The sequence below is a fragment of the Takifugu flavidus genome, chromosome 6 (genome assembly GCF_003711565.1).
Source record: "Takifugu flavidus isolate HTHZ2018 chromosome 6, ASM371156v2, whole genome shotgun sequence".
Taxonomy (NCBI): Eukaryota; Metazoa; Chordata; class Actinopteri; order Tetraodontiformes; family Tetraodontidae; genus Takifugu; species Takifugu flavidus.
The window spans coordinates 15,430,589-15,441,169 of NC_079525.1; the positions used below are offsets into that span (position 1 = coordinate 15,430,589).

Consider the following 10,581-nt stretch of genomic DNA (forward strand, 5'->3'; position numbering starts at 1 on the left):
GGTCTAGTCAGGTGCACAGGTGTAAGGGACTACTGCTGCCACTCTATTTATATAAGTGCACTTTCAGCAGAGGTCAAGTTCCTGGGGACATGTGAGGAACATTAGCTCCCTCTGCTCCTGCCAGGATTGCATTAGCACTGAATGGATTAGCCACACAATCATCACAGAGCTAATCACCATCCGTAATGGAGCTGTTAATAGAGGAGGTCCATTAAATCGGCTCTGTTTCTGTCACACTGATGGTTTCAGTCCCTTCTCAAAAATGACTTTGCATCCTTCTGCTCCCAGAGGAATGTCCACTACATGCACACCAGCGTTCCCGGGACAACAAAACAGGAAAACAACCTTAATATCAGCAATGATCCAATCATTTTATAATCAGAAAGGAAATTCAATCTCATTTGTTAGCAAAGGAAATGGTCTGGCTCCTACAGCAGCATGAATGTCATTAATGACTGACCTCCTGGACTAGATTGAAATCAAAAATTACTTTTATCTTCTCTGTCCTGGACAGGAGAATGACCAAGTTTCTTACGGCAAATGATGACACTGATGCACTTCTCCATGATTTGAGAACAAGTCCAGCAGGCAAAGAGAACAAAAACAAGACCTACACATTGTGTGGTTAGCCCTCGCACACGTAGCACACGTAGCACACGTAGCACACGTATCACACGTAGCACACGTAGCACACGTAGCACACGTAGCGCACGTAACACACGTAGCGCACGTAGCACACGTAGCCCTGTGAGCACAGTGAAGTGAAGAAGTCGCTCAACTGGTAAAGTAATGACCAACAACAAAACCACCTTCATTGCTGGAGGAGAACCAAGTCCAAGTCCACGGCTGGCTGAAAAGCCACTAACAATCCCGGGAGCCTGAGCTCTGCACCGACAGTTGAGGGGGCTATCAAATGAAGGCGCTATCCCAGGGCCACCGAGGAGCATGGGCCAATGGGGCTGAGGTTAGCTGCCTGCTGGGCATTAGCAGCAAGGCTAGGCTCCACCACATCCTATCTGGGTGAAAGGTGGCACTGACCCTGGGGTGCTTCAGGTGGTGCTTCAGGAAAGGCGCTCTCCAAGCTGGCAAAGCTCCTGAAAACATGCAGGATGTCGTCAAACCACATCCAGGAAACAGCAAGGCCGGTGCTAGCAACGTCCGTCAAGTCAGACAAAAACAGAGAGGACCTCACAGAAGATTACCACCCTCAGACCAGGTAAGGGTGGGCTTTACTGTGGTCTTCTGGTGAGAGGTCGCACTACCCTCACAAGCCGCAGCTGCACTTTTAGTAGTATTTGTATATATTTTGTCAATAACCCTTTTCACCACGAGTTTCCTCTCCTGTCTACGTTTCAGCTCTGGTCCAGCCCCAGGTTTCTCTTAAGCACCTAGAAATAATTTTAAATATATCAGACAGTATGGTGATGATCCTGTGTGTTTGGGCTTGTGGTGTTCTGTTTCCCACTAGGGGGTGTGGTTGAGCCACTCTAACCCTAACCCTAACCCTAACCCTAACCCTAACCCTAATCCATGTGATTAGGAGTCCTCCTAGGCAGCTAGACTCCTGGTGCTTGTGCTTGTGCATTTTTATTTAACTTTTGCCCTTTGTCTTCTTTTGCGAGGTTGCCCTGTTTCACTCTCCTACGAGCACCTTTGGTCTGCTTAGCCCTCCATTCACCACCAGACACATGAGTGACATGCACACCTTTCTTCACTGGTGTAATAACTCCCAGGGGTAGCTGATAGCTAAACTGCCCGGTAGCCAATTCTACCCTTTCTGGGATTCTGAAGACCACAATTAAACCAGCATTTTGAGAGTGGAATAGTATTTTGAGATAATGATGCTAGGAGCTCCTCCAGATATGGCGACTCTTGCCCTCTGAGGACCATACAGAACAATTCAATGGGTTCCTAATGAAGAGAAACCAGATTTCCTTTGACAAAACCTCTTGGAATTCTAGCTGCAGCATTGATGGCTGAATGGATGGATGATGGATGGATGGATGGATGGATGGATGGATGGATGGATGGAGGGATGGATGGATGGACTGATGGATGATGGATGAGTGGATGGATGGATGGATGGATGGATGGATGGATGGATGGATGGATGGATGCAATCTCCTATTATTCTGATACGTAGGCCAGTGCAAAAAAGTTTTATCCCAAAACCTGAACCCTAACCCTAACCCCCTAACCCTAAACCTCACCCTAACCCTCTAACCCTGACCCTAACCCTAACCCCCTAACCCTAACCCTCTAACCCTAACCCTAACCCTCTAACCCTAACCCTCTAACCTCTAACCCTAACCCCCTAACCCTAAACCTCACCCTAACCCTCTAACCCTGACCCTAACCCTAACCCCCTAACCCTAACCCTAACCCCCTAATCCTCTAACCCTAACCCCCTAACCCTAACCCTAACCCCCTAATCCTCTAACCCTAACCCTAACCCCTAAACCCTACCCTCTAACTAACCAAAAACCTCTAACCTCTAACCTAACCCTCTAACCCTAACCCATAACCCTCTAACCCTAACCCATAACCCTCTAACCCTAACCCCTAACCCTAACCCCCTAACCCTTACCCTCTAACCCTAACCCCCTAATCCTCTAACCCTAACCCTAACCCCCTAACCCCCTAACCCCCTAACCCTAAACCTCTAACCTCTAACCCTAAACCTCTAACCTCTAACCCTAACCCTCTAACCCTAACCCTAACCCTAACCCCTAACCTTAACCCCCTAACCCTAACCCTAACCCTAACCCCTAACCCAGAGGTGGGCAAACATTTTGATTCGTGGGCCACAATGGGTTCTAACATTTGACAAAGGGGCCGGACCAGGAGCAGATGGATGGATGGAGTGCTTTGGTAACCTCACCTCATTGGAGAAAAAATACACATCTTGGGATATGGAGAAAACATGTGCTTTAATTTCAAATGAAAATGAAGAGAAGCATTACAACAAAATATCTGACTTTGGAATGAGTCTTAAAACACTTAAAATCAAATGAATAAAATGTGCCTTTTTAAAAAAAATTAATAACCATTTCTATTTTAAAGCACTGAAAGTTCTGTTATCCTTCAGGATATCACCATCACTCTCCTCCTGACTGTCTTTTTTCTAGTGGGAAAACACCAGAATTGCAGTGAAAATTTAACATTAACAGGTTTATTCATTTAATTTTTCAAGTTTGGCGGGCCGGATTAAAACGTTTAACGGGCCGCGTGTGGCCCCCGGGCCGTAGTTTGCCCATGCCTGCCCTAACCCTAACCCACCCACTCACCACTGCCCTGATAGCACCCTGCTCCTGCCCCTCACCCCTTTCACATCCAGCAATCACATCTCTGTCAGTTAAACGAGGTCCTATTGACGCGGCCTGAATGTAATTCTATACATTTGTCTTCTGAGTGTGTGGTTAATTATGAATCTACTAATTAGCCTGCATCTGCAGCCTTCCTGCTGCGCCGCCATCCTGATTTAGGTTTAAATCAGTGCTGTGTGACTTCAGCTCTCTACAGTTCAGGCAGGCGTGCACTACAGGCGTGCACTTCAGGCGTGCACTACAGGCGTGCACTACAGGCGTGCACTTCAGGCGTGCACTACAGGCGTGCACTACAGGCGTGCACTACAAGCGTGCACTACAGGCGTGCACGAGGGCAGGTTAGCTGTGATATAGTTCATGTATATTTATGATATTTAGGGGACATACGGGAGATTTGCTGAAGCTCAACGGTAGGAGACCCTGCAGCGTTGAAAGCGGCTGATTTGATCTTTGTCACACATGATGTTCTGAGCTCGTGCTCCTCGCTCTGGAAGTATGTCACCATGGTGATGCCGCGGTGTCCTGCGGCTGGAGCAGATATGAGGGGATCATCTATTAAGCACGCCTGGAGCCACAATTAGGCGCTGAGGAGCTTTGATAAGGATCAGGTTTGTCATATTTTTATTCATTCGAATGAAGAATAAAATGACTCTTGCCTGAAGTGTTCCTGGAGAACCACTGAAGAAGAACATGGAGAGTTCAAGCAGAGTTTCGGCTCCGACTACAGGCACACACATCGAGATGAGCTGCTGCTGGTGTAACTGGGTCAGGCTGGGAACACGCGCGTGTGTGTGTGTGTGTGTGTGTGTGTGTGTGTGTGTGTGTGTGTGTGTGGTGTGTGTGTGTGTGTGCGTGCGTGTGTGTGTGTGTGTCTCAGATGTGCATCAGCCTCATGTGGAGCTGCTGAGGAAGCAGCTGGACAGACGCTCATTCACACCGTTCCAATCCTCAGGTCCTCCGTCTCAGCTCAGCAGACAGATGTTGCTGTCCACATCTGGATCTTTCTGACTGGCTCTCGGTGTCGGGCTGCTGTGATCAGCTGACAGGGCAGCAGTTCACCGGTGGACAAGCAGCTGTAAAACATCATTTTAAGGACAGAAGCGATCAGCAGGCGGTCTAACGTGTAGGGTTTATTGATTCAGGTCCTGGAACACACAGCTGTGCAAACATGCTAAAACACCACCAAGCCCCAGTTTACAATGTTTACAGTACCATCTCTTCAAATACGTAGAATCATCCATAGGTATGTCTAGAAAAATATAAAGTCCTACCTTTTCAAACACTAGAAACATTTTATACCAAAAACACATTTCCACAGATACAGCGTGCCAGCCAGTCTGCTGTTGGGACGCAGCAGACTGGACGACTTCAAAGAGAAAGGATGAAAGGAAGCCTTTATTGCCACATATACATATATATAAATACATACATACATATATATAACTGAATTAGTCCTCTGAATTGAACCCATAGTGGCACACACTACTGCGCGTGTGTGTGTGTGTGTGTGAGTGTGTGTGTGTGCGTGCGTGTGCGTGTGTGTGTGTGTGTGTTAGTGCATGTGTGTGTGTGTGTGTGTGTGTGTTACTGATGGATGTTTATGACTGACAACAGTTTTACAGCCTCCAAAGGTCACAAAGCCAAACAGGAAACAGGAAATGCTTCAACACGATGCTTCTATTTACTTCCTGCTGAAACTCTGAGACACCTCTGGTAAATTAAGAATTTAAGGCTTGATTCTTTAAGTGAATGTTGACTTTCATTCTAGACAGAAACCAGACGGGAGCTCTCTAGGAATGATCAGCAGCTGGAAACTCTTTATCCTTATATGGGAGCAGTCAAATTAAAATGGAACGTGTTATTCTTATCTTTAGCTTGACGATGGTGTTTTTGCTCCTTTCTGACTGTTTATGGTTGCGGCGCTGATGTGGGTGTAATGTAACCAGGTCACCACAGGTCACCACCGTCCTGTACGAGCTGACAACAAAGCAACGTTCCCGACGGTGGAGCTTTTATTCATGGTCCCGTCCGATCCCGAACTGGCCTTTATTAGCACAACAAATTGTTTCTAGTGTCTTCTTGTCATTTTGGAGGGTTAGAGCTTCAAGAGCTTCAAGAGTGTGTGATTCTGTGTGTGTGTGTGTGGGGGGCACTGACGGCAGAGATCTAAACACACGGTGACGGCACTTTAAAACCAACATGTATTTCTGAGATGTCCTTTAAGCCCTTAATTGAGCATGTTTATTTAATAGTGATTTAATGAGGTAAGCTAATGGACAGCCATGTAAATATTAGCACAGAGGAGGTCTGGACACGTGTGATCGTGACGGTTTCCACCTGCTTTCTTTTATTTTCACCACACTGAGATTGTGAAAATATAAAGCATCTCTGATGCTGCCAGAGCGACCGGAGCGACGCTAACGTGCTCTCAGGGAGCCGATTGTGTCAGTTTGTTGAACGCACACGTGAACAATTACAGAAACAACAGTGTTGAAACGGAGAACAAGCCATAAGGAATTCTTCTATACAGAGAACGAGCTTTATGTGCTGGAAACATGAGGAGCTGCTGGTCCTGCTGTGGTCCCCCAGCAGGACCAGCAGCAGGACCAGCAGCGGGACCAGCAGCAGGACCAGCAGCGGGACCAGCAGCGGGACCAGCAGCAGCAGGACCAGCAGCAGCAGCAGCAGGACCAGCAGCAGGACCAGCAGCAGGACAGCAGCAGCAGCAGGACAGCAGCAGGACCAGCAGCAGGACCAGCAGCAGCAGCAGCAGCAGGACCAGCAGCAGGACCAGCAGCGGGACCAGCAGCAGGACCAGCAGCTCCCACCAGACTGACGGCAGTAAAGGGGCTCCTCAAATCTCACTTTCCTTTTCTCTCTTAAAATAAATGAGCTTTTTTCATGTTCTCAGCTTGGACAGAAATGGGAAGATTCTCTCTAAGCCGATGACCAAATAATCCATCACATTTCTGTACATCAGGACTGATCACAAACTTCCAGCTCTGCTTTTCTTCCTGTTTTTAAATAACATCTTTAACATTTTTCATCCCTTCCTTTTTGAAGACTTTGGGCTGAAATTGTTCATGTTTTTAGTTTTTTAGGTGACAACAGAAAAGTGCTAAACTGCTGTTGGAGCTCTGGGAGATCTTCATATGGAGGCAATAAAGCAGCTCTTTGTGTGCACATCCTGCCTCTAAAGGACCTCGTGGTTGAATCCTGTCCTCCACCTTCAATCATGTCTGCTGCTAGCCAACATTAGCTTCGCGGACTCGAACAGGCCTGTGTCTACTGTCAGGGGAACGATTTCGGCAGATGATTGATCTGACTGATTGAAGGTGAGATGATTCCAAAGGCATGTGGCACACCTGATGTGTTCAATTGCTCCTGTAAGCAACAATAGCTACTACAAACCAACATTATCACCTCTGACTAAAAGCTGCTTCAAATGAAGCTTTTCAGGAATGTTGGGGAGAAGACGAAGTGTTGTGAGGCCATGTTTCCGTATGCACAGCTGAACTTTGGAACGGAGATGTCACAAATGTCACCAAAATAAAAGACATTAGCATGTCGCTTTCATCACCACACGTCTGTGGAACCTTCCAGAAGCTCTTCACACTGCTGAGCTGGAGACCTGCAGCCAGCCCACATCTGTGTAGGCCCCCGTCACGTGCCAGTAGACGGCCGCCATCAGCTTGGCCCACACCATCCGCACATCTGCAGTGAAGAACTCTGGGAAAGCTTCACACAGCACCTCCAACATGACACCACACAGGATCTGGATGGGAGAGAGGAGGGGGGAGGAAGTTAATGCTGGAGGGAGGAGGGGGGGGAGGAGGAGGGGAAGGAGAGGGAGGGAGGGAGGGTTTCGGGAGGAGGAGGGGAGGAGGGAGGAAGCACCTCCAACATGACACCACTCAGGATCTGGATGGGAGAGAGGGGGGAAGTTAATTCTGGAGGGAGGAGGGGAAGGAGGGAGGGAGGAAGGGAGGAAGGGAGGGAGGAAGGAGGAAGCACCTCCAACATGACACCACACAGGATCTGGATGGGAGAGAGGGGGGAAGTTAATTCTGGAGGGAGGAGGGGAAGGAAGGAGGGAGGGAGGAAGGGAGGAAGGGAGGGAGGAGGGAGGAAGCACCTCCAACATGACACCACTCAGGATCTGGATGGGAGAGAGGGGGGAAGGGAAGTTAATCTGGAGGGAGGAGGGGAAGGAGGGAGGGAGGAAGGGAGGAAGGGAGGGAGGGAGGGAGGAGGGGAGGAGGGAGGAAGCACCTCCAACATGACACCACACAGGATCTGGATGGGAGAGAGGGGGGAAGTTAATGCTGGAGGGAGGAGGGGAAGGAGGAGGGAGGAGGGAGGGAGGGAGGAAGGGAGGGAGGAAGCACCTCCAACATGACACCATCAGGATCTGGAGGGGGAGAGGGGGGAAGTTAATGCTGGAGGGAGGAGGGGAAGGAGGAGGGAGGGAGGGAGGAAGGGAGGGAGGAGGAAGGGAGGGAGGAGGGGAGGAGGGAGGAAGCACCCCAACATGACACCACTCAGGATCTGGATGGGAGAGAGGGGGGAAGTTAATGCTGGAGGGAGGAGGGGAAGGAGGGAGGGAGGGAGGGAGGAAGGGAGGGAGGAAGGGAGGGAGGGGGGAGGAGGGAGGGAGGAAGCACCTCCAACATGACACCACTCAGGATCTGGATGGAGGGAGAGAGGGGGGAAGTTAATGCTGGGAGGGAGGGAGGGAGGGAGGAAGGGAGGGAGGGAGGAGGGGAAGGAGGGAGGGAGGAAGGGAGGGAGGGAGGGAGGGAGGAGGAAGAGTTCCTGCCCTGCGATTACCTTGAAATACCTTGAATTACCTTGAAATACATGGGCTCCACCTTGTGTTTGATAGCATGAGCCTTTCCCACCAGAGCCAGCACCGAGGACACCTTCTCTGGGTCATGGAGGTTCTCCACCACCGTGTTTATGGCGTTCATCACCCTGCAGGCATGATGTCGAAGCTGGCTGCTCCGCTCCATCTCCTCCGGATCCTCCATGTCCTGGAACTGGCTGAAGTACCGTTTGGCTGAGGGGAAGTTGACAAAGAACCTAAAGAGAAGGAAACACCCTCATCAGAAGCAGCATGGCCCTCAGAAGAGCAGCGTTGCCATCCATGCTGGTCCACTAAAATAGCATCACGCTGCTCCTTTTCCTCCAGTCGGGTTTTTCCTGACCCAGGTCGAGAGTCCAGGGTGTCGGGGGCAGGATCACCCCCGAGGTTCTGCTCAGACCTCACTCCTCTAATAATGACACCACGTTCATGGAAGCAAAGCCGGATTTATCAGTGGGAGGGAGATAAATGCTGCACCCAACAGATCCTTGGTGGCTTTTCCTGAACCTTTGATTGGACGGGATTAGACTGGAGAAAAGAACGTCTTCATAGGAATGTTATGGGAATAAGCAGGAGTGTATGTGGGGGGGTTAATCCCGTATTCCCATTATCTAAATCCTTTCCTAGAGTTACAGGTGATGCAGGGAGGAGTTGGAGCAGCAAAGCCATGAAGAAGAAGCAGCAGCGTAGACAGACGAGCAGTTTACTCTCTTATCTCCGTCCACACGAATGTAAATGAACCAGCAACAAATCGTAACAATTAAAAAGAGCAGCTGTCATAATTATTTGAAGATATGTTGATCGTCCCAAAGCTTTAAAAACATTTAAAATCTTGTTGTTGGTGCTGCTGTTGTCTTGAGTTCTCATCTGGTCCCGCTATTAATTAGCATGTTGGAAGATTTCCCCACATTTAGGAAAGATCTTGAAACCTGCTAATGATTCAGGAATGTTCAGAACCGGATCATCTCCTGCCCCAGAGGCTGCGCTCATAGTGCAACAGGGCAAAAACAAGGTGATATCAGCACCATCGTCCAGTAACAACAGTGGCATCAGGGCCATCAGGGCCATCAGGGCCATCAGGGCCATCAGGGGCATCAGGGCCATCAGGGCCATCAGGGTCATCAGGGGCATCAGGGCCATCGGGGCCATCAGGGCCATCAGGGCCATCAAGGTCATCAGGGCCATCAGGGCCATCAGGGCCATCGGGGCCATCAGGGGCATCAGGGCCATCAAGGCCATCGGGGCCATCGGGGCCATCGGGGCCATCAGGGCCATCAGGGCCATCAGGGCCATCAGGGCCATCAGGGCCATCAGGGCCATCAAGGCCATCGGGGCCATCGGGGCCATCGGGGCCATCGGGGCCATCAGGGCCATCGGGGCCATCAGGGCCATCAGGGGCATCAGGGCCATCAGGGGCATCAGGGGCATCAGGGCCATCAGGGGCATCAGGGCCATCAGGGGCATCAGGGGCATCAGGGCCATCAGGGCAGGCATCAGGCATCAGGGCCATCAAGGTCATCGGGCGCATCGGGCCATCGGGGCCATCGGGGCCATCGGGGCCTTCGGGGCCATCGGGGCCATCGGGGCCATCGGGGCCATCGGGCCATCAGGGCCATCAGGGCCATCGAGGCCATCGGGGCCATCGGGGCCATCGGGGTCATCGGGGCCATCAGGGCCATCAGGCCATCGAGGCCATCGAGGCCATCGGGGCCATCGGGGCCATCGGGGCCATCAGGGCCATCAGGGTCAGGGCCATCAAGGTCATCAGGGCCATCAGGGCCATCAGGGCCATCAGGGCCATCAAGTCATCAGGGCCATCAGGGCCATCAGGGGCATCAGGGCCATCAAGGTCATCAGGGCCATCAGGGCCTCAGGGCCATCAGGGGCATCAGGGCTCAGAGGGCCATCAGGGCCGTCATGGCCATCAGGGGCATCAAGGTCATCAGGGCCATCAGGGCCATCAGGGCCATCAGGGGCATCGGGGCCATCGGGGCCATCGGGGCCATCGGGGCCATCAGGGGCATCGGGGCCATCAGGGGCATCGGGGCCATCGGGGGATCAGGGCCATCAAGGCCATCGGGGCCATCGGGGCATCGGGGCCATCAGGGCCATCAAGGCCCGGGGCCATCAGGGGCATCAGGGGCATCAGGGCCATCAGGGGCATCAGGCCATCGGGGGCATCAGGGCCATCAGGCCATCGGGGCCATCGGGGCCATCAGGGCCATCAGGGCCATCAAGCCATCGGGGCCATCGGGCCATCAGGGGCATCAGGGCCATCAAGGCCATCGGGGCCATCGGGGCCATCGGGGCCATCGGGCCATCAGGGGCATCGGGGCCATCGGGCCATCAGGGGCATCGGGGCCATCAAGGCCATCAGGGCCATCAGGGCCC

The 10,581-nt window shown here is 51.7% G+C and overlaps 1 protein-coding gene and 1 long non-coding RNA gene across 2 annotated transcripts in view; one reads left to right on the top strand and one right to left on the bottom strand.

Annotated features, from left to right (window-relative positions):
* Positions 1 to 4,892: 4,892 nt before the first annotated feature.
* On the top strand, positions 4,893 to 6,908 carry LOC130527360 (uncharacterized). The gene is made up of 2 exons (XR_008951004.1): positions 4,893 to 5,906; positions 6,067 to 6,908. It is a non-coding gene; the product is annotated as an uncharacterized LOC130527360 (long non-coding RNA).
* The window catches only part of cygb2 (cytoglobin 2), a 9,644-nt gene continuing 5,414 nt past the window's right edge, over positions 6,352 to 10,581 (bottom strand). Inside the window, 2 exon segments of the mRNA XM_057035751.1 lie at positions 6,352 to 7,101; positions 8,177 to 8,408. Coding sequence (XP_056891731.1) covers positions 6,937 to 7,101; positions 8,177 to 8,408 — 397 coding nt within the window. The 3' untranslated portion in view covers positions 6,352 to 6,936.